General features: G+C 39.8%; 1 protein-coding gene across 2 annotated transcripts in view; it reads right to left on the bottom strand.

Moving 5' to 3' along the window:
- The window catches only part of CREB5 (cAMP responsive element binding protein 5), a 211546-nt gene that overhangs the window by 95519 nt on the left and 90971 nt on the right, over positions 1-25056 (bottom strand). The window contains exon 1 of one of the 2 annotated variants that reach the window (XM_066569348.1): positions 975-1059. The exons of the other annotated variant lie outside the window; for it this stretch is intronic. Coding sequence (XP_066425445.1) covers positions 975-1021 — 47 coding nt within the window. The 5' untranslated portion in view covers positions 1022-1059. Of the gene's footprint in view, positions 1-974; positions 1060-25056 lie in introns of those variants that run through there. 2 annotated transcript variants of the gene reach the window in all.

Raw genomic sequence — 25056 nt, 5'->3', positions numbered from 1 at the left:
AGAGCCCGGCAGTTCTGCAGAGCAGAACCGTGACAGGAGGGGATCTGCTGTGCAGGGTCGGGACCTCTGCAGTCCCAGCAAAGGCAAGACAGCCACAAGCCTGGGGTAAGCTGAGGATCAGAATCCTGCTGACAAGTGGTAGGGGTGAAAAGCTGAGGCTTGTCGAGATGAGCTCTGCAAACTGCCTCCCTTAAACGCTTTATTTTCTACAGCGGATTTCCAACAGCAGAAGCTTTTACTCGCTCTGCTAGGCAGAGGCTGCTTTCTTCAAACAGTTTCAAATTCGCCAGCCACGCTCGAAGAACCACCCCTTTTTGCCTTTCTCTTTGCTCTCTCCGGGCTTTTTGTGAAAGAGACATCCAGTTTCAAGCCATTTTAAAAATATCAAAAAACCCCAGTGGAAAATAATTCACAGCTGTGATAATATCACATTTTTTAAAATACCGTAATATAGTTTTACTTTTAATAATAAAAGATAAAAAAGGAGAGTCTGTGAATAATTAGAGAGTGCAGTCTGAAGCCAGTTACAGTCACTGCAATTGATAATAAACTTAAAGCCCCTTGACAGCAGGTAAATGCTTTGCAACCCTGACCCCCTTCCTCTCACATTACTTAACAACCCTGCAGTTCCAGCATTACATCACCGTCCAAGCGATTGGCTCCCGCATTTTAACTCTCTCCCTGTCTCCTCCGATTAGGAGCAACATAATGATGGAGGGGGGGACACCAAACCACAACAAACTACCAAACTTCTCTCAAGTTTGCTGTGCTCCTTGTTTGGGTTTGGTTTGGTCGAAAAAGCAGCTTCTGCTCCTAAGAGCTGAGGTTACACGCACCAGAAAACAAACTCTGTAGAAGTGGAAAAGAGTGGGAAAGGGGGACTCGGGAGGGGAGGAGGAGAGGAGGAGGAGGAAGGCGAGGAGGGGGGGAAACTATATAGAAATCAGAAAAGGAAAAGAAAATTAAAAACAAACCTCATGGACATCACTGAGCCTGAATTCCCTGCTGAGGTGCAGAACATGAGAGCCCTGGAATGAGTGTATGTAGAACTTGAGCCAAAGCTTAACTAGCCCGAGTGAGTCATATCCTTCCCATTTGATTCCCGTCCAAGCGATGATGTAATGCCCTGGCCCTCTCCCTCGCTCCCGCTCGCTGCACTACCTCCCTCCTCCCCTTTTCTCCTTTTTAGCTCAGTGCTGGTGAAGTCACCATTTAAATCTGGCAGCGCTGAAGCAAAAACTTCAATGTAACCAAAACAGCCCCAGGCCAAGTTCCAGACGTACTGAGACTCGGTGGTGCAATTGCCATTGGAAACGAGTAAACAGAGAAAGAAACAGTTCTGCCCGTGAAGGGCCTGCGCAGCTGCCGGCCGGAGCGCAGGAAAACCCTGGGACCGGGCGCGGGGCTGACAGGATCCACCGGGGATCTCCAGGAGATCCTGCATCGCTCCCGAGCGCCCGCACGGTCCGAGCTTCGGGGAGATCCCGCCGCTGGAAGAGGAAGGAGATGGAGCCTGAGTTGAGGAGGGCAGCGGAGAAGCCGAGGAGCAGCGGGGGTGTGTGTGGGTCTGGGAGATGCGGAGCGCTGCTTCGCAGGTCACGCCTCGGACCGGGATTTCTCTGCCTCAGCAGAGCGCAGCTGGAATTGAGCCCCGGGTTTTTGAAGGAAAACGACGGGGCTGTTTCTTGCACCGTATTCCTCCGTATCCAAACACACAGGTGCAAGGCACCTTCTTTCCCCACAACGAAAAAAGTACCAGAAAAGCCTCACAGCACAGCAAGCCTATAACTAACTCACTGCTGTGCTGCTCTTACTGCCTTTCCCGTGTCTCTCTCACAAGTCTGGTTTCTTTAAGCATAGAGAATATTTCTAAATGGAGCCGATAATAAACTTTCACGCACACAAGGGTAAGCTATTGTGGTGTAAAGTGCGTTGCCTCATCGAAGTCCTCCTGATGCTAAATGCCACAGTGGGCTGCGGCTGAGGTACCTCTCATGTCCTCGCCCACAGAGGGCTTTCTCACTCTGTTCATCACTCCCAACTGATTGTAGTCAGTGCAGTACCAAGCAGTTGGTCCAAAAAAGAATGCAAAGCCTAAGTAATGACAATAATATTCATAATAATCATAATAATAATAAATGAAAATGTCTAAGCACACATAGCATCCCTTAGCAATTCAAAGACTAATAGTTTTGACATCAAACTGCAGATTTAAGTATTAATGGCACATGAAACACCATAGAGGTATTTGTCTCCTTTCTTTTTAGATCAAGAATTATTTCACAAAGCCACTTCACCTCATATCTCTGAGTGAAACTCAGTTTTCCAACACTTATGCCCCCCAAATTTAGAAAACAGTAGGAAAACAGGAAAGTCAGTGCTTCCTTTTCTTCCTTATGATGATGTGAGTTTATGGAAAATCAATTTCTATTGCTTAGCAGCATTTTACCACACTGGGGGTTTTTTGGGGTGGGTTGTTTAATTGATTACAGCAGCAGTGCAACAGAGATTATTGTAAAGTATCCTCCTGAGAATACTCCTATGGTTTTAAATTATTTTTAGAATATATATCATGTTGATATATAGTTTAGAATATATATAGTGTTGATTTCTAGGGATCAACACTATTAGCTTCTGTCACAGTTTGATCTTGAATTCAAGTAGATTCAGTCATGAATTCAAGTGATTTTTTGTTTAAGATATATATGATTTTTACAGACAGAATGAGAAGAGGAGAAAACTAAGGGTTTGTCCTATTCAATTAAAAAAACACAGTTCTCTACAGCAACCTGACCTGCTGGATGACATCCTCAATAGATACTGAGGCTGCAGCCACTCAGAGTGACACCTTTATCAAGCAAGGCAGCTCTGAATTAGAGGTGATCAGCTATAATTATTACTGGCGCCACTGAAGCCTGTGGCTTGACAGCATCAGATGTGGTTGTTATAAAGTTTGGTCCATTGTGTCAATGGCCTGTATAACTCATTTATGTCTGAATTACCAGCTATTGATTTTTTGTCTTCTGTCATGTAATAAAATAAAAGTTAGATCATTCCTAAAGCCCTCTTTTAATTCCAGCCTTGCTGATAGTTTCATTTTAAGCTTATCCCACTTCTTCCTTTCCATTTAAAAAAATGAAACTTCTACCCCTTTTTCTGTGCATGTCTAAGAGGTCATCTTCCCTCGTTCCTTCTTTTTGTCTTCTTACATTGACGCTACTGGATTACATAGCTTCTGCTCATTCAGTTATCCACTGACATTGCTGTAAACTTTGTCATGGGCCAGGACAGATCCCTGGCTCAGAACACGGGAATGTGGCTACAACTGAGGAACGACTTTAAATCCCCTGGTCCAGCTTTGCAAAGGGAAGCTGCCACCTAAAGTGAAAAAGAATTACCCTGAGCAACTCAGGTTAGCATGAGGCTGCTTGTGCGTATAATACATCCATTCCTGCAGTCTTTGGGCCTCTTCTCACTTTTCTGAAAAACCCACACTGTAGATATTCAAAGCAAAATACAACCAAAGAGGTGATGCAGGAACCACAGGGTAGTTTAGTCATCCTCCTGAGGCTTTGAGGACTTGCTTCTCTTTCCAAAAGAAAATTTTCTTCACCAGATGGGGCAATAGCAGACCATTGCCCATCTGTGAGCTTCTTAACCATAATATCACAGGAGTCACCATGTGTACATGGCAAATGGCCTTTCTAATTTTTATTATGTTCATAGACAGAGACTGAGAAGAATTAAACTGCTTTCAAAACAGTGTCTTATACAAGATATTTCTAGGAGTAAGAGCATTTTCTGAAATGAGCAAGAAAGATCAAAGTAGTCTGAACTGCATTTCTAAATTTCATGTTTACGCTGAAGTCTTATTTCAAGGAATTGTTTTAAAACAGACAGCATGTTCCAAAGGAGTTAAAAACATATTTGCTCTTGCTGATGGGAAAACAAAAAGTTCTTTCCAGGCAGGTATTTCCAAAGCCTATTGATTTTTTCCTTCCCCCTAACAGGAAACACTGTTTTCCCCTTTTCCTTCCTGTGACAGACCAGTTAATGATAAAGAATGTCCTGTGCTGAGAGGAAATTCCACTTGCATGCAAGAGATCCCTCTTTATCTGTTTACTTGTCTGTCTTTTCATTCTCCTCCCATTCCAACCCCAGCCTTAAATTTCCATGTTCATCAAGAATAGGGCTGTTGCGATGAGAGTTATGGGATGTTTTAATTCTAATGGGAGCCTCCTTCAAACTAGGGCCCTGGCCAGGACAGTTATGACTCCAGTTTAGCTGTCTAGTTCAGGAATTCTTGCAACACCCTCCCTGCAGAATGTTTCATCCTTGGGGAAAGGGTGGTGGGGCACACCACAGATGTTTGGTGTAACTGAAACTTGACAAAAATCACTGCTTCTGCTGAAAGTTTCCAGTCTCAACAACCAGAAAGCTCTGACTTTTAAGAGCCCAAACGTCAGAGTGCACTGGGATTATCCAAAATGTGTATTGTAAAAAGGAACTGGGTGTTCTGCAGTTGAGACTGTGGAAGGACAAATCACAGGTCCTACACGCATTTTAGGTGAGTGTGTCTCATCCAGCCCTTGGGACTGACTTTTTGCCTATGTCAATCAGTGGCCCAAAGCATCAGCAAAGTCCCTGTGGAAAAAAGCAGCATAACCTGATTATTTTTTTCCTCCACTGCTTGGCACTTAAAGAGGCTTGATTAAGAAAATATTCTGTAATAATGGTCCTGCACTCAGGAAAGTCTCATTTTCATTCTGACATTATTTTTCATTTCTAACCCAAGAGCCTTACAGTCCCTGTGGAATTAAAGAGGCCAGATAATTTCAGGGTTAAATAAGCTTTAATGACTATCACATGTATGGAACCTCAAACCCAGTATTAAAAATTATTTTTTTAAAGTGGCATCTCTTCCTTTTTTAATTTAAAATAACCATCCAGGTGGTTTCCTAAGGATTTCTTTGCAAATTGCTTCCAGTGAACCTTTTCAGTTACAGACCACTGCAAACCCATGTGGTGGTATTCAGCATTTAGTTCAACTTGGGTGTCCCATGTTTTTGTAGTGGACAGAGGGACTGTCTGAACAAATGTCTGCACAACGGAGGCTGTCTGGGCAGGCTAGCTGTCACTAGCAAGGACATAAAAATGTAAATATCCACAGTTTCAGAAGAAACTAAAGTAAAGCAGTGCTAAGCATGGATTCATCGACTTACTCATAAGAAAGTATGGTACATGTTCCCAAGTCACTTTCGTTCTTCAGAAATAGACATTCTTTGTTTAAGAAGGCTCAGATCAAAGCGCTCAGCATTGAGCTGTATCAAAGGTTTTCCTATGTATTCTCCAAATTGTAATGAAATAAAATATCTGGAAATAGCCTTTGTGAGAACTGCCCCAGATTTATTGAACATAAGCATTCTAAGATAAGCACTGGATTGGACGAAATCTAAATGAAACCTGGAACAAAGATCTCCCACTCTCACACACATGCCCAAAAGTACTATTCCATTAGAAACACCTCACTGAAAATATTTGAGGAAGAAGACCTGCCAAAGTTTGGGTCCAACTTCTCTGAAGACAGAAATGTGCAATGGGCATGATGGCCAGTAGACTTCCCCAAAACCTTTTTGCAAGGAATCTTCAAGAATGATCTCAAGAAAAACTTTCCCACTAACGGTTCTAAGCACATTAAAGCCACTTGGGATCATGGGGGGTTTGTGTTGGGAACATTCAACTACTAGGAAGTAGAATACCTTACTTACTTTTTACTCACCAAATGCCATGGGCCAGTGGCAAGTGGCAAATGGCTGACCTGGAAGAGAAGAGCTTTGTATCCAGTTACATATCACTGAGTCATGCAGTGTGGTCAGCCTCCTCTTTTATTGGAGCTGTAAACCACAAATATCCAAGGCAAATAATGTAGCAATTTATATAAAATAATTAATAATATTTTACGTTTCAGTAGAACCTTCTACCCAGAAGGATCACAGAGCATCTTGCAGGCCAGCCATTGAAAGTGATGTGGTGCAATTACCCACAACATGGGAGATCCCAACCAGCCAGCCAATGGCACAGGAGTACGGAGGGGAGATGCTGACAAAGGACAGAAGCAAACAGCTGCAATCAGGTAAAAAACATTGTGTAATCTTTAATATTCATGCATAATGAATAGGAGGTGCATTTCCCCCACTGAGATTCTAATTACTCAAACAGATAATTATTATATGCTGGTCAAAATGTGGAGCCACTGCTCTTTTTAGGATTGCTCAAAGAAGCTTTACCATACATCTGTCAACATACGTCAACATACAATAAATATGTTGACCCTAGATCTCAAATATTTTTATATTTAGTCAAAACTCCACAGGCTTTGTCTTGGACACAGTGAAAACTTCATCACATATAGCTGCATCTCAGAGATTGTAACAGGAAAACTGATCTGGTTTTGATGCTCTTTCATTTTACTTCTAGTAGACAGAAAAATAAGCTGAAATAGTATAATTTGGATTGAAAGAGCAAACATGTAAGAGCATATGCTGTAATTGAAAATATTTTCTCTGAAGTACAATATGGTAAGCACTGAAAATAAATAGTAGAGCTCTAAAACAAATTTTAGCACTGAACCAAATTTTATTCTTCCCCTAAACGGTCATCTCCACGCATTTTTGTTAGCTCTCATCTTTATTTTTCAGCACAATAGCAATAATTAATGTTCTAATGAAACTTTTTTTTTTAAATAGGCAAGTATCTGGAACTCAGTTCCAACTGGAAAAGGAGAGCACTTGGACTCAGATTTTACTCAGACTGTAACCTCATTACAGCAGGACAAATTCATAGTGCTATTTGATAAAAACATGCACAAGATAACTTGTTTTTATGGTACGCCCTCTTTTGTTAGTAATCCAGCTGATAGTGCAATATATCCTCCTTGAAAATGAACAGCTATAACAGTCCACTAGGAAATTTTTCTGGACTCTTGCTGAACAAACTGACTTAAGCTTTGGAGTTCCATGAATTACAAGTAGCCAAGTAATTCTGTTGATCCTGGTTTATCCTCACACACAGGCTTTAAATCTCTATGAGGATGATGAAAATTCATGATGCAGGAGGTACCATTTTCAACTTGGCTTTATCCAATAATCTGAAATTAATTTATATCCCGAATCTTGACACCTAAATGCCAGCCTATTCTTGTGCAAATTCAAATTTTTTAATGTTTCCTAAAAATCGCACAGGTCTGCAGCACAGAAACTGAGATGCAGCCACAACCAAGGGCCAGCCTGCAATTCCCTATTTGCAGTGACTGTCATTGAAACATAATGTGATGTAAAGTTTCCAGTATTACAAGTCAGCCATAAAACTTAAAAAGTTATTACATGACTAGATATTTTAAAATGGAATAATTAATGTATTTTCCGTTTTTTCCTTTTTTTTTTTTTTAATAGGAGTAAACCAGGAAATTCATTTCAGTTTCTTTCATAGGAACTTCTCCAGCCACAGAATCATTATCTGATAGACCCTTTCTGAAATCAAGTGAGGTCCATCTGTACCCACTTATGGTTTTAGGATTTACATACTTGTTTAGTCTTCCAGTGCTTTTCTTCTGAAAAAAGTATGGCTATCTATTAACTCCAAACATATTAAAACCAAACAGATCTCTTGTAGACACTCAGATAAATCCTTTCAGGACTGACTGGAAAGGATCAGAGTCAGAGCTACACCACTAGTTTTACTGTGATGATTAATGAAAGAGAAATAATTTGTAGCTTCACTTTCACATTCGGTGGTGCAGGATGCTGCTTTAGTTTCAACATCAGTTTCTACAAATAAAAACGTACAGCTTTTCCATTCTTGCGTAAAAAAAAAGCCAAACAAACTCTGGAATAAAAAAGTATCTGTACAAAACATGCATGTACTCTGAAGTACAGAGTGAGTATGTACACATCCCTCACAAACTGTTTCTACTAGATTTACACAGTCTTCGCTTGGATACCCTCTAACACTAGCTTGTTCCTGCTGCTGTACAAACCCAAATGGTTCTGCTTGTCCATAGTGGCTGCAGCCCATACAAATGAGGCACTTCTGTAAATTCTGTGTTAGAAAAAGTGCACCAGGATGAAAAACAATCCACAGCTCAATTTAAAGAAAAACAAACAGCAAATAAAATAACTTTAAATTTGTTTAAAGAGGAAAAATATATTTATTATGGAAACAGGATAAACAGATTAAAACAATGATGACTAACTCATCTGAGAACCTGCAGAGTTCACTCATAGCCCAAGACATAACGCAAGCAAACATTTCTGTGATTATAACTGAATAGTTTTGATGCAAGAGAAGCAGCCCTCCAGTTGGTTTCTCCTCCTAGCTGAGATCTGTCCCTTCAGTTTTTAACCTTCCAAATCCTTAGCCTTTACTATTTCTTCCTTGTCTGCCCAAAACTTTATCTTTCTTTCCCCCTTTTGAGTAGCATGAATTTAATTTCTTAGGATTTAGAATTCTCCTACTATCTTGTTGTAGGAGAATTCTTTATGCTCAAGCTTTTGTGTGTTAATTATTCTTCATGGAATGCCAACCTGAATTTAGCTTGAAAACACTTCAGGTCTTATACATTCTTGTGATTGCTTCATAACCGGAACATATGTCTCACCACCCTGCACGTCAATAATTGCAACATCGTTTTCTCTGGCTTTTACCAATGTAATTGTACCTCTTTCATATCTGCCCAGACTCCTGCTGCAAGGAACTTTTTCCCAGCTCTTTCTGCTGAACATGTCAACCCTCTTTGTGTATCCCTTTATCACCTAAGTTTTCCTCCTGCAACCTTCCCCACCTTCATTAGCATGCTTTCATCAGTATTAAAAGTAGATCCAGATCAATTCATCGTGCCATCTCATACTTCCCATCCCCTTTGGAAAGCCATCTTCCTGATAAGTGTTATTTACAAGTACTAGTTCCTAGGAAATGAGCAAATCATCACAGAAGCTTGCTGCCACTCCATGACCACTTACTCCGATTCATGAGCCCTCCTCCTACACAGACATTTCCAGATGATGAGCTCCCAGCTTCTTCTTCTGCTTCTAGAAATTTTTAATAGTCCCCCCAGGAACAGCCTTGCATTTTTTAATACTGAATTTCATTCCTTTGCCATTACTTCTGTACTCAAAGCTCATCTTTGTTTTTTGGGTTGGTTTTCCTTTTTTGTTTTCTTCTGTATGATATCCAGGTCTGTCTCAGTATTGCCAATGTCTCCAAAGCCTGCGTCACCAGCAGGACTTGACATACTTTCACTACCATTATTAATGAGAACATAGCACTAAACCAAATCAGGACTATACTGGGCACTGTGTAGCCCCACAAGCAGCCTCCCCTTTTAACACCACACAGTTCTCTCCCCTCCAGCAAACCTCATCTTAAAGCACATTGAGTGAAACCTACCTGTTCTATTTCCTAGGACAGACTCCTCCACATTAGCTGCAGTTGTTGAGCAGTCTGCAGCTGTCAGCAGCTTTTACTGAGTGGGAATTCATCAGAGTGAATAGCAGTACAGGACAAAGTTTACCCTTATTTACTGGTTCGCTCTCAGCCCTGCCTGAAATTTCTCTTGGCTGACAGAGTGCAATAAGCAAATTTTTTGTAAAAATTTAAAGAGGAAAAATGTTTTAATTACAACGAAGATAAGTAGTTGCATTAATACTACTAGAATATTTAAGCAGTATTTCAGATGTCTGCTGGCACTCAGCACGTTTTAGAGAGGAATTTTACATCTGTGCTCCACAGACCTGAGAAGCTGCCTGCACTGCGTAACATTTTGCTCCAGTTATGCTTGCTATTAAGCAGTGTCATTATGTACAATTTTCAGTGTTCCTAAAAGGGATTTCAATAATGTCACAGGAAAAAATGGATGGTTTGTTTACTTGATTAATGTTGTGATCTGTGATTACAAATCTGTCTACTGTTGCTTTCACAGGAAATTATTTCAAGAACTTCACTTCTGGGTGTTGCTTAACATCCAGCACTGACTCCACTATAAACTCATACACATGATTTATCTGGTGGCCAGCATGTGTGGGAGGAAAGATCTAGGAGTCTGACAAAACTCTTTACTCCCTCTAACTTTCAGGCCATCAGATGTAGGAATCTAAATTATTACACTCCTAAGCCTGTTTGTAAATCCTCAGCCAATGCAAACAATTAATATTGAGCTAAGTGGGTGCAAAATGAAAGTGATTAGGCACATCTTTTTTTTAAAAAAAATTTATATGCACATTTTTTACTAGCTTTAAATGTTAAACCAGCTGATTACATCATACCAACACAGTAAAAATTACTCCAAGGTAACCTAGGAAACTGTTTTTACTAAATAACAACTGAGTCCCTTCATTGAATCTCAATTCACACAGCACAGCAGTTTAGCCGAGTGTCCCTTCCCAGCGATCTCGGGCGGTTTGCTCAGACCGGCTGCCATGCTCTCGCTGTGGGTTCACAGGGCAAAGCTCTCTGGAGACCAGAGCAAGGCTCTCCCAGATGAGGGGCCCTTGTCTGTTGGATGTGCTATTCTTGGTGGCTTGCCAGCAGCCCCAAATTTGGCAAGGTTCAGAGCACAAGTTACAGTCTGGTTGCTTGATTATCATGAATGTTATTGTTTTTATTGGTCAGTTAATATGTCTTCACTTTCTTGTGTTTTTATTTTGCTTTGATTGTCCGTGTTAGCAATTCTGTGCCTCCAGCTTAAAGAGACATAAAGATGGGCAGCCCTCACAGTCATCACCTAACTTTTACCCAGGACGGCTTATAAGATTCTTGGTCCTCTATATTTTGGAGTCAAGTCAGAAAATCTCTATTCAGTTGTATCTCATACCTTAGCTGGTCAGCATTTCCATAGTGCTCAAACAAAAACATATTAAATAGTCACAAGTACAGTAAAAGAACTGCAAGCTGCATCTATCCAAAAGCAGCTCCAAGGATTTAGTCAATGGAGAGCCAATCGGGTTAATACAAAGCAAAACCAGGATTACTTCTAGGTTATGACTGTTTTGATTTTATGTGCCTCACTGCTGTGCTCATAATACCCATATGTAGGGGCATTTTTGAGAGATATGCCCTATTTGTAGGGGCATATCTCTCAAAAACACACACCTAGATAATAGATATTATCATACACAGAGTATTATGCATATATACTAAATGTGACTATGTAAAAAGATAAAGCTGACTTTTTTAAAAGATGCAGAATAAATGGCATGAAAAATTATGTTTGGCAGTTATATCTTCATTTTCATTCTATCCCCCCTTTTTAGTTAATTTTAAAAACCTCCAAAACTTTCCCTTTTTAGGCTGAAATACAGCAGGCCTCGTCTTTGCCAGATAATGAATATTTTAAAAAACATGTCCTTAAACCATTTTGCCTGTCTTTTTTAAGGATAGCAAAACGTGTAAAAAGTTGTTCAGTCAGAAACCCTGGGAACAAAGTTGAACTTTGCCATGAAAGCACTCCACTAAAAAATGTTTAAAAGGGCATTGATAAAAAATTAGATTTTATTTGGTAAAGCACTTCAAAGTTTTGTTTTGTTCAAGCCAATTATATTTTCCCAAGTTTTCTCGCTAAGCTTGAAATCATGCACCTATGAAAAACAACTGAATTTTTCATTTCAGCTAACCTGGCTTCTATAAAAATTTACAGAAAGGAAAGGTCTGTTAAGTGCAGCATGAATTCTAGTGAATTTAGAAGCAAGCACAGATGAGAGACGGGCTGATACACTGTCTCAAACACAGCTCAGCTCATTCCCAAGAAATGTTTTCATATAAGAGCTGCCTGTTTTGTCTTCCTCACACATATATTTGATCTAACCTGCTGGGTCTCCTGGTGTATGATACCAATCTTATTCTTCCTATTCTCACTTACTCGGCCTACTCTTGGCTACATTTGTGACCTTGCAGTTCTGCTCCCTTCCACCCCATCTCTTCCCTGGAAATGAGGCTCCTTGAAGCCTCATTCTTCCTGAGCAAAGCCTCCCAACTTAGTTCACCACACCACTGCTCTGCCTTTCTCAAATCCCACCCAAGTCACGTCTTTCATATTGCCTCTCTGCATTGAGCTAATAAGAAGCAAAACCAGCACAAGGAAACATCTGAGTTGTCTTCTCTGCCTAAACATATTTCCATTGAGCTAAGCTTTCTTTCCTTCATACAAATCTGCTCTGGCCCAGCAGTCTTGCCTCTCACTCAGTAACCTTGCAAACAAAACTATAACATTTGAAAGCAGCCAGGCCCACTGTAACTTTGCAAATTGCTTTTGAAAAAAGTTTTTTTTTTAGCATGTAGTGGGTAGCATTGTAGGCTGCAAGCAGAAAATAGACTGAAGGTCGTAGAAGGGAGGTAAATAGAATAAAATAGTATGGATCCTTTTTTTCCATCAGAATAGTTTTAATGACTGATAAAACTCAGATGTTTTACAGTCTAAACTGTTGCTAAAAATGCTTTTCAAACATTTACCACAAGGTGCCAGCAGTTCTTTAATGCTTTTTTATTTTGTATTCCTGCTGTACACAGTCAAAGCAGGGGTACTGTGAGGCAAAGACTGCAGACAGGGAAGTCATAAAGGGTATTAATGCCAGGATAAGAGACTGTACACAGAAGACAAGACATGTTTTAGGGCTAGTACCTCTAAAAGAGACCCAAAAAGAAAATATTGATGTCAAGTTTAGTAATTTGAACAGAGGTGTAAAGCATGCTAATTTTTAGTTGTTGGGGTTTATCTATACTTTTGAAACAAAATCAACTGCAATAGTCCACCCAATAGTGAGGATAATCAGCCACCAGTGTCTGTTTTGCCTAACTCTTATCCCCTGCAAAACTTAGAGAGAGGGAGCAAATATCTCATACAATACAGCAGCATCCACTCTCCTAAGATTATAACTCTTCCTAATATTGGGAGACTTGGACACTACAGCTGTAAGTTACCTACTGGAGGAGGGTGTGTTGCCTAGAATGGAAAAATGAGGTGTGTTATTGCAAAGACATCTACCATTTGTGAATTTATTAATAATAAAATATCAATGAAGACTTACTTCAGTCAAGTGGAATTGCATTCCAATTAATGTAAGCTGTACAGTGTTTATCCCAGTACTCATTTCTATTAGATTTAAACCATGTTGTTGAAATTTAGCAACATTTAAATATCAAAGCCAGACTTTCAACAGTTAAATCAGAATAACTCAGAACTGAAACAGCAGAACTTAAGAGAGGCTGCCTTCCTGCTCTGTTTTATTACATTTTCAATGACACAGCTATATGTGAATGGTTATTATAAAAATTACCTCAAGGTATACATACATGTTATATACACTCCATTAAGTCTTAATATTTTATACATATGCAGCTCTTTCCACTCAGAAAGGCTCACAAAGCAATTTACAAACAATATATGCAGAACTAACTTGAGACATTTAATGCAATATGGTCTCCCTTCATAGAGATACATGACTAAACATCCCCAATGAGTAATATGGCCAGCAGCCATAACAGCCTCAGGCTGTGATCTGCTCTGCTCTCATAAGCTAAACAGGGCTGGTCTTGGCCAAATGCATTTGGGAGCCCTCCAAGGAAATCCCAGGGTGCTTCAGGAAGCAGAGCTGGTGATTCAGTAGGTGGCACACTTCCCCTGGAGTCAGCTCTGAACCAACCACTCCCGCGGAAACCTTAGTAGGTGCAACACCATTAACCAAATGGGATTTCAGGCAGGTTCCTCTGCTGAGATGGGTCATTTGTCACAATGTCATGATTTATTAGTGATGCTATAGATTCTGCAATTAAAACAAAGAAGTCTTTGCTGCTGAGCAGTCCTTGCTGCAGAGCTCCCTTGCTTTGGATAAGCTGAAAAAATTGATTTCTAGCTTTTTTTCAGTGGCAAACATTGTGTTTCAAATGGGAACCATCTGTAAGTGTAGCTGGACTTCTTGGTGTTCACCAATAGGGAGTGAATTTTTTATTTCCTACCCAAAATTTTGAAAACAGGTGTATGAATCCTTTCCTTTGCTTCAGTAGGTCCCATTGGAAGTACCACATCCACTTTTAGGTACTGTTCTAGCTAAGGGGGGGTGTCAGGCAGAGGAGAAGCCTTTGGACAGCTGGAGAAATACTCTGAAGTCTAGAAGATGACTAAGGATGGACTGAGCAACCTGGTTGTTCTATTGACGACAAGGCAGAGGTGGACATAATGAGTTTTCAAATACACAAGAGGCTGCTGAAGACAGAAAGAAGAAATAATATCTCTCTCCATTTCTATATTAAGTAGAATCAAAAATAAAAGGAACTTTTGCTTTTGCATCAGGGATGGTTTGGGCTAGCCTGAAAGAAAAACTTGTCTCAAAGTGAATAGAGTTAAGCACAGCAAGAGGATGTGTGCTCTGCATTTCTGGAGGTTGTCAAAAACACATTAAAGATATTTCTGTCAGAAATGATGTAGATGTTACTTAATCCTACTTTGGGCAGAGCACTGGATGAACACTTGAAGTCCCCTCCAGCCATATAGCTCAATGGTTCCATAATTTTTATGAAAGCAAAATATTTATAGCTTTGGGATTACAGATTTCTTCCTATTTATATTAACTCTAAAACAATAAGTCCACCCCACCAAAAAAAGCCTAAAACACATGACATTAAAGAGGTTTAAAAACTGTGCCACGGTTTTAGGGAGATGACTGCAAAAATTTCCCATTCTTAAGATGTCTAAGCAAGATTAGTTTTGCGATCTGGCTCACTTGGCTTTTTTTTTACATAGATGTAACCAGAGTTTTCCACCATTCTTTCCTCAAAATGTCCCAGAGAAAATCTGAGTTTCACATCTAAATCAATAAACAATGCCACAAACAATGAAAAATGTATTAATGCTTGTGGAAGTGTCAGATCCTTTATATTTGAAGATGAAAAAAGGGAAAGTATGCGTAAAGGAGAAAAGGAAGACATTCTCTGATATTTATGTATGACCTCAAGAAACACATCAACTTTTCCTGGAGGTTTTCTCATCAGTTGGGTACCAGTTTAGCAGCTGAGTTCAGAGCAGTTTGGATCACCCTCCTGGAGCAGAAATTATGGTGCTGGTATTAGCTGATAACCCTTTCAGCTGACGGAGCCTCTTGCACCCTGCATTAAAAAACTAGGGATGAACATACTCCCAGAAAATACATTGCTAAAGTCCAGGTTAAACTACCTTGAAACTATCCTTCCTTTCTCTGTTGATTCTTTTTTGTTCTCTTTTGAACAAAGACAAAAAAAGTATAAAGTTACTCAGTAATAAGGATGATCGGGGGGAAAAGCTTTTGCCAAGTTATTTTGTAGGGAAAGCCGTGTGGGTTGATTGCTGTCACATTGGAGGGAGATGAAGAGGCAGCATGAAAATGTAATAAGAAGAAAGGTTTAACACAGCCTGAGCAGTGCTGGCATGTGGCCCTGAGAAAAAACATGCTCTTGGGTCGGGATGCTGAGTACAGGGGTCCGAGGCTGAAGAAGGGAAGACATCCTTGGTCCTTTGATTGCTCCCCATGCTCGTGCAAAAAGGACCTAATTTCCTGCAATAAATACATACACTTCAAAATATTCCTGATCCCTTCAACAAGTCCTTTTCTAATTCTGAACTGCAACACAGCCTCTCTGGTTTTGCTTGGCAACCCATGGCAAAGCAGAAATAAATCCTGAATGTCAGTACTTTTTTATTTTTTAATAAACATAACCTTTAAATGAGTTTTTCCTATGATTAAGAAAGCAGTTTCAAAATGCATATAGGACAACATGTATCTGTTAATCTCCTTTCTTCGTCTGCAGGCACGTAATCTTATTTGTTAGAAAAATAGCCTCACAGGAGAAAGCATAGTTTATTCTTCAATGAATGGCTCTTAACTAAGATTTACAGTACAGACAGATTACAAGTTTACTTTCTCCACAGAATGAAGCAAAGAATTGAGCCCTTCTAAACAAAATAGTCAAACAATTCAAGAGCATAAAGAAAGAAAAGTCTCTCTTCTTGGCTAGACAGTTTTGATACCTTAATGATTGTAACATTTTAACAGCTGTGGGAAAACTGACATTAAAAAAATAGCCCAGAAACACGGTCTGTGTACAACATCTTTGAGCTCTTATATTTTATTAGCAATTTGGATTCATTACTGTTTTAAGGAGGAAGGAAGGGAGGTAGATGTTTCTGAGAGCTGTTTCTCTAAATGTATTAACCAGAGATTTCCAAGCACAATTTAATATAACACAGCTCAATCCTCACAAACTGGCAAAGGGGTGAGATGTCACCATTTATCCCTTCATTGAAATTCATGCTCTAACACAAGAGGTCAAAGCAGGTATTTGAGCAATCTTCCTTATGAAAATGAGATAACCTCCTTTCATCCCAAAGCCTGCGCTGATCTTGCTCCCCCCTCCCTTCCAGCCCGATGCCAGGCAGCAGCTCACGGGTACCACCCTGTCACCTTCCTTTTGAATGATGATGCTCTGAAGGAGTGCTGTAGTATTTAATAGCCTGAGATCACAGGCTCTCCTGACACAATACTTAACCAGGTTCTGCCTTTCGTTCAGTGTGCTCATTATTTGCACATGGTCTATGACATCCAGGAAGAATATGTTATCACACAAGTCCTCTCTTCTCCCACTTTTTGCTCTTCCATTATATTTATCTCCTTTACCTAACAAGTTCTTCAGTATGCTGTCAATTTTGTAATAAAAAAACCAAAAAAAAAACCCCCAAACCAACCAACAAGAGCATTAGGGAGGCTCTGTTCACTAATTTTTTTAGGAATCCTAAGGTGCTCTTTAAGCTTTAAAACAAACACTGAAGCCTGAAAATTACATGTTCTGAAGTTCAACAGCCAGCTCCTGATTATACCATTAGAAATCCCTCAAAGTCTGTGTTCAGACTTCATCAGTCTCAACTAGTCAGACCTCAGGGTGGAGAAATGGACATGATGAGTGTTCAGAAGTGTTGTACAGGGAGACACTGAGAGAATGTCTTGTGGTAAGAGAGTTTTAGGGGAGTAATTCTGCTTAATTACAGACATTGAAGCTGTGCTTTTGGGAGTGATATAAATAAGGTAGTTAACAAGCCAAGACACAAAATGCACTTCTTTTGCCCTTGTAGACTCTGAGATCCCAATTTTGCTACACTTTAAAGGGCTTGTTTCATTTTTAACACCTAGATTTCTCTCCTCATTATGATAGAACTAAACAGAAAAATGTTATTTTATTATTTGAATGCATTATAAATCTGTTTTTTCCCTAGAAGGAAGGCTATCAATTATTCCTTTAAGTAAGCCAGAAGCTAACACAGAAAAATACTCTCCTTTAAAAAACAGTTTACATTCAAACCATGGGCATCATATCCTCTTGTGCTGATCACAGAGGATCCCCTTCAGGGAAGACCACAGCTCTGGATCAGGCAGATTAGTGAAGCTCTTAGTGGGACAGTTCTTAAAACACCAACCTTAGGAGATAGTCCACATTCAGAGGAACATCCTCTCAGGTGGCAACCCATGTATCAGTTAAAAAACTTACTTATTTTTCAGAATCTAAATGTCAGCTCCTATGTCAATGATAGTTTACATTCAGCTTCTTTCAGAATTGTTTTCAGTGAGACTGTATAGAGTGTTAAACTTCTAATGGCTACTAGATGCTTAAATACCTAAAATGGTGAGCTCTTTATACCTGGGGACAGTTCTGCAACTAAAGCAGCCAATAAAACAGGTATTCCTACATTTATCCACATTATCTTCTTTTTGTGTTAATGCCCACTCACCCTCAAATGAATGCATTTTTGTAAATGAGAAATGTTTACTCCTTTGACTTCAACATCTATCCCGAAATTAGGCAGAGGATGTCAGATCAGACATATGGAGAGTTATTTTAAATCTTCCTCTTCAGCTCCAAATCAGCAGGAAGGAGTGGTTCACAGCAGCCTTCCCCATGAATCTCATCACACACCTGACTAGCATCTGCTTCAGTACCCTACAGAGCAAAGAAACAGATGACTTCGATAGGGCATCAGACTTACAGCTCCTCACAGAAGCCTCTCTCACTGCTCTCAGCCCAGCTGAGTGGCATTACAAAGTCCTCTTCCCCTCCTTCAATGCTAAAACATTTTCTCCTTCACTAATAGCCAGAGAGACCTTAAGTATCATGCTCAAATTGCCCTAATCTCCTCTGCTCTCACCCTTTAAAATTATTGCTAGTGGCTGGCCCCTGGCAACACAACAGCGTTTTAACTCAAACTTCCATGCAATAAATAGCTCAGATTTCCTTTAAAAGGAACACATACACACAACAGATGAGGGGTGCACAGAAGTTTTATGCATCTAGCAGTTTTTACATATTCCACTGTTATTCATTTAAGGCTGACCAAGTGGTCCTCAGGGGATGGCATGCACAAGCATAACATTATAAGTGTTAATAGGAAACGGATCTGAACAAAGAACCGCATTTCCCCATTATATTGTGTTTCTGCTTTAGTACATCATGTTAGTTTCCTTCACAGCTGGCTGGTTGGCCTGTTGTTTCAGGGACAACTATCATTTGCTCATAACTTTCCTTTTTCTCACTGTATTTTAGATGCATGTATAGGCATGTGGGATTCTTGCTGTGGTTTTAATCTAAATGGCTTATCTTACAACATGTTTTTGAAAGTTCTTAACATAAAACGGGTAGCAATTAAAAAATAACAACAGAAATACATGACCTGTGCTGCCATGCTAGAGAAAAGAATAAAGTCCAGTTAGTTTTCTGTGACCAGAAAAATTAATGGATTAGTTGGTTTTTAATATAACAAAATAATTAGAAGGGTGCAAGGCAAATTCTTGCTATTTTTATAAACCTAAACTCACTTCAGTAATATTCTGTTGTTTATGCACCCTTGAACTAATTTCCTCCCTCCCAACATGTATGTCCTGCAGAATATCTTTACCCTTCTAGTGATGGCGGGGGGGGGGGTGGCGGGAATCCTCAAAATAAGCTGAAAGAACACTAGACATGCACTTTGGGAACTGCTTTGTAGAAGGTCAGACTGACTCTCCTGTGGACATATTTTTACATACTCTGAAGCAGCCAGGCAGGCATGCATCCCCCTGGTGCTCCTGTGGTTGTGTGAACAGTCCCTTGTGCAAGCTCTGATGGAGTCCACACACAGGAACAACACTGCCTGCTCCTTCTCCAAATGCAAACAGGGCACATGCTTAAATTGCTCCACATGTCTAAGACAGATGTACAAGACCAACTGTGTACTGACAACACAATGACTATGTTTCCATACTGCAATATATGATGTCTCTGCAAAAAATAAAAAAAAAATCAACTCCAACATTCTTGTACTTGCTGATTTTTCAAGAAATGGGCACCACCCTTTCCCACTGCAATCTGCAGTGAAGTTACACCCAGAGCATGACGTGACTGCAATTACTTACTCCCAAACGTGTACCATGTCAGTGTGCAACTTGGAAAAGAGAAAGGTACTCCTTTATACTCAAAGTCTGGCTAACTAAATAACTAACATTTGTGAAACCACATTTGTAGCAACATATTTGTAGCACCACATTTTCACAGAAGAAAGATTTATTTCAGCCTCTACAAAAGCCCTACCAGTGACAACAACTCCCAGGCTCTTCAAAGCAGCATTCAGTCCCTCTGCTCTGTTTCAGCTTCTTTAATACTCTGTAAAGTCCAAGGTGTATACTTTGCACGTTCCTTGCTCCTTAAGTTCAATTTCCTAAATAAGGCATGATTCCTTTCAGGATGACAGCTTGTAAAAATCACTTTAGGGTAAATTTGCCTTTTAAGGAAGCAGCTTAGCCACTCCTTTATCCTCGTAATATGTACATCCCATCCCTTCAGGCAACATTTCTCATCATCAGCATTTCCCATTCCTCACATCTGCTTCTCAAAGAAATCCCAGCTACATCAATCAGCCTCATGCATGCATAGACTAGGCAAAGACATTTGTTGTGCTTTATGAGCATTGTATCAGGAAAGATACTAAGTTATCAGAAAAAGATATTAAGCTAGGAAAACAAGCATTTCATCCTCACTGTCCACTAGACACCATGCAGTCTGTCTCTGATCTCTAAAGAACCCATGCCAATACTGATAACAGTGTGGGTAAGGGATGGTTAAAAACATTTTACTAAATTTGGGGAGAGGAAAGAAGGTTTAAAAATCTAGAACTTTTGTACTTTCTCATTTTCAAATAAAAAGTTTGCTTTCTGCAAGAACATCCTGATTTATTTCCCTAGCCCAACAGGAAACTGACGCCGCAAAATTGTTGGGTGTTTAATGAAAAGTCAGATATTCCCCACTGAAATTTTTGGCATGAGTTTATTCCTGAGAAAAATATATTTTTTAAAAAATTAGAAATAAACCCCATGGTTACCCTCTTGAGACAGCCTGGCTGATACCACAACTCAGATCCAGCTCAGGAAACTACACTCTCTGGAATAAGGTCTCCTAAAATTTCTATTAGCTATTACTTGAGTACACTATTATCTGTCATGTATGCTACTTTGGGGCATCTGTGATGCTAGTAGTGATACTATTACAGGGCTTGCAGCAAAAAAATTGCTCATATTTCAGTGTCAAAGAGATCTTACAATAACCATGCAAAGCTAAGCTACATTTTAAAAAGCATTTAGATATCTGAAGAATACAATACAAGTACATGGAAGTAGAGTAGAAATTTGCACCCAAATCAGCTAAAATAATTTTTTTCTTTTAATACCAGGAATCTATTACACTAGGAAGTAATCTTTACATCTGATGGTTTGAATATGATGGGGTTTTTTTAAATACATTTATTTGTAAAAGGCTGTCATAAAGTTCGCATAATTACTGGTGGAATGATTCTAGAGTTCACCTAATTTTAGTGAACTGCAGAATGGAGAAAGAAGTGTTTTATAGACCTTTCTAAATCCCTACAACCTGACAGAGCAGCTACTTATCTGCCTGTTACAAAAGACATTCAAGCTGTGGTGGTCATTTTCAACAGCTTGAGACACTTCATATTATAAAGAATAAGTAGCCAAGGAGCAAGAGGTTAGTGGAAAGAGGTGGCAGTCAATATTCTTCCTCTTTTCCATTACTTAGGCAGCTAAAGGACCAGGTAAAATAATTAAGGAGATGACACAGTATGCAGTGCATTGCTCGATACCCTGGCAGTTAAGCCTGGACTACACGCGTGATGACTTAAACCCAGGACTACAGCAAAGTGACTTCAGCCCATCCTTAACTGCAAACTGTACAATAATCTCACTAAAGCCACACAATCTTGAATTTACCTATAAGAACAATCCTCACAGCAAAAATTTAAAGGACAGTGGCCTGTCAGTTAAGAAAGAATACTTTGAGAAAAGGGTTAAGTCTTTGGCTATTTATCACAACACTTAATTATACTTTTTGGAGGAATCATAAGTAAGTTAGGCATCAGCTTTTTCAGAAAAAAAAAAAAGATCGAAGAGATCTAATTTAGACATGCTTAATTTTCTGTTTAAGTGCTACTGACTGAAGTCACTGGTGAGACTTCTAGATAGAATCACAAGTTTGACAATAAGATTTGATATCTTCACACCCCAGGCATTATAGAATCAAAATCCTTTCTGCAAGTCCTCTGAACTTCATACATTTCTCAGACTCAGCATTACAAATTCGCAAAAAGTTTCTCACCTTACAGGATGTAACAAGAGCTAAACTAAGCATAAAATCTCAATCATACATTTTCAATGGGCCTTGGTACCTGCTTTAAAAATCTGACCAGAGCTTTGGTAACTGTTCTCAGACACTTTGCAATGTCGCAAAGATATTTTAGGAGAAAAGCTGCGGGGAAGAAATGCAATTACAAACCCCTCATACCATACTCAGTAAATTTTCAGATTTGAGTTTCCTACAACTTGTATATTTATAAGACAAAAAGACCTAAGCATATTTATTTTAACAACAAGCCTGTGTTTCTAGAGTGGTAATTATCTCTATCTAGTTTCATGATATGCCAGCAGCACCGATATCCAGCTTTCCCTACAAGCATCTCTGTAGCTCTCCAAACCAGTACCTGCTTTTGCCTTCCTAACACATTGCCTCTTTTTATCCCTATGCCTCAGAAAGAAGGGATACTTTCACATGATGCCCAAGGACAAACCATGCACATCACTTTTTTCAAAAGCATCTCCAGTGACAATCCTCATCACAACTATAAGATACATAAACACCACCACATGTTAAGAATGTTTGCTAATTATTCCCAGTGCATTCTGTTGGGTTTGTGTCAGACAAAGCATATGTTAGAGTCTGTATTACAGGGGCTGTCTACATCATGTGTTTTCTACAATCCTACACATGGTTTGTACTAAATTAGCAATATTTATACTTAAAATTTGTTAACCAGAATTGCTCTGCTTTAAGAGACAGTAAGCACAGAACTTGGTGCATAATTTTGACCCTCAAAGTCTACACAGAAAAGTAATGACTCTTTTGCGAATATATGTATATCCTGAAGAAAAACACATGCATACCAGAATTTAATTTGCTCTTGACTATCAGTCCCTACAGTTGATTTTCCCATACTTGTGGCTGCTATCTGTGCCCCTTTTACCTCCAGTTGCAAGACAGCTGTCAGCTTCTTCCTCAGCCCCAGAACTGAGACGCGATATGGCCTTTACATTACCTCTTGTTTTAATCAGCTTGGAGCCTGAGAAACCCAGCCTAAGTCCTCCTGGGAACACTGTGAGCTGCCTGTGGGCCAGTGGGCTAGACCTCATCTAGCTGTCTATCTGATACTGTCCTCTGCATTTCTGTGTGAATCAGTGCAGCCATGCTCTTTTTGGTGTGTGCCAGAGCCTCCAGCACAGCTGTGAGATCTGAGTGATCTTTCAGAAAGCCGATAACAAAAGAGTGAAAACTAAAAGATACATTAAAGACACACAAGAGCCAGGTGCAGAGCAAAAACTGACCAGGGCCAGGTATTTCCAGGGGGGCACATTTGAAAGTATTTCCAAAAGTATAGAAATGAGCAGCCACTGTTATCAATGGCTGTAAAATGCTCTGGTGGGGTCTGAAATGGGGCTTACTTTTGGACTCCTAGAACATGAGATAACCAATAAAGCTCCACACAGAGAAGCATGCAGTTCGACAACTGGATGGATGGATGGAGGCAAGTCAAGATTGGCATCATGTTCTGTTATTTTGCTAGCAGTAACTACCATCAGTGTTTCAGCAGCTGGTATTGTCCATCTATATTGTTTTGTGCCAATTCATTAAAGAGGTGATAGGTGCAGAGTGAGCAGTCTCAGCAGCAGCTGATTGAAAAGCATGAGTCATAAGATGGGCTATTATACCTGCTCAGTAAACGGCCTGGGAATTATAACGATGGCTAGATCATCCTGCTCAATCAGTGCACAGTGTGCACAAAGAGATTTACAAACATAATAAAGCACTGAAAACATCTCAGAATTTCTCAGTGAATGGGGATGTGGCTGCACTAACAGCTATACCATTTATCTAAGCAGCCAGTTTAAGATGGTTAACGGGTTCTACTTTATTACACAAGAGACTGATCAGCTAGAATTTTGCAAAATGAATTATTCAAGGAAAAACTAGAGCCTCAAATAACAACAAACTATCCCACCATGAGCATAACTTTAGACAGACACACAGTCCAAACCACACCTCCAGATGCAGAGGGTCAAATAGTAGGAGATATGAACTGAGGCTCTATTTGGGACCCATTTACATATTAATCTGGCAAACTGTGTTTAAAGATTGGTGTTCCAAAGCCTAGGCTGCCACACAGGTTTCATGGCAATGACAAGGAATCATTATAAAGAAGGAGGTATTGAATATGTGTCAATACAGAAAACACAAACATGAACTTCACGTGCACAGCTGGCTGAAAAGCCATGTCATAAAATGACAGTAAGGGAACACCTTAGACTTGACAAATAACTTGGGTTTAAAACTAAATATTTCAAGGTAAAAAGCTACACTGATGCCAAACTTGTATTCCTTTGGGATTGATCCAAGTAGTTCTCACCACAGTCTTGGATTAAGTCTCTGCTGTGCTGACTGTAACTCACAGAGCACTTGGAGTTGGTCTGATGCTATGTAGGTCAGGATCTGTTAGCACCACAGTCCTGAGATCCACAGTAAAGAGGTCAATATGCACAGCTTGCTCACCCTCCCTGTGGCACAGCCTGCAGGGATGACAGGAGCTCAGCCAGCTTGTTTAAATTTCCACAAACCACAGAATGGATGTTCCCAGCTCACAGGTAACAGTCATAGCTGGAGAAAAGCTGCAAATAGTGGAAAAGCAAACCTTGCAGTCATCACAGCTCATATCCTAGAAAGTCTAGTTCATCAGCCCAGATCTGATGGCCACCTAAGTCTTAATAGTTATCAGCCTGGAGGAGATCACAGCGTATAAATTATGATTTCATCATGTTTCATTAGGTACTGCATTGCTGTGCAAGATTATATTTTTGGCTTAGTGGCCTCCTAGGAGCTGCTCAGTGTTAACAATTCAGTCAGTAGCACTCTACCCTCTGAGTCAAAACTGGCTGAATGTCAATTGACTACAAGTCAAATCCTTGTATTGGCATTAGGAGCTTTTTGGCAGGGCTATGCAAGATTACATTTGAAGTCCACACCACTTAGAGAAGCAATTACGCTCATCCCCCACCATTTTTCATGAGTCTTATGCTTAGCACTTTATTCTCAATCTTAAGTATCAATTCAAATAATTTTTTGTCTTCACAGAGCCTCTGTGTAGATAAGTTAGGTAGAGTACTCCCCTTAATCACAGATTTTGAACTGTTAATGCTGGCTAGCCTAGCATCTGCTGCACCACAGATAGTCACATGAGGCTTGTTTGATAAAATACTAAAGAATTGAAAGGGCTGAAAAAGAAGGGTGGGGAACAAGAGAAGTTCTGCACATCAGATGCAGTGGACAGCAAAAAGGTACACAGGAAACCACACATTGCTCTATGGTGTTTGAATACCAGGGTCTTTCTTTGCTTTCCACAGC

Source organism: Molothrus aeneus, chromosome 1, assembly GCF_037042795.1.
Source record: "Molothrus aeneus isolate 106 chromosome 1, BPBGC_Maene_1.0, whole genome shotgun sequence".
Classification (NCBI taxonomy): Eukaryota; Metazoa; Chordata; class Aves; order Passeriformes; family Icteridae; genus Molothrus; species Molothrus aeneus.
Note: the sequence above shows the minus strand (reverse complement) of the source record. Positions and strands in the feature narration are given on the sequence as shown.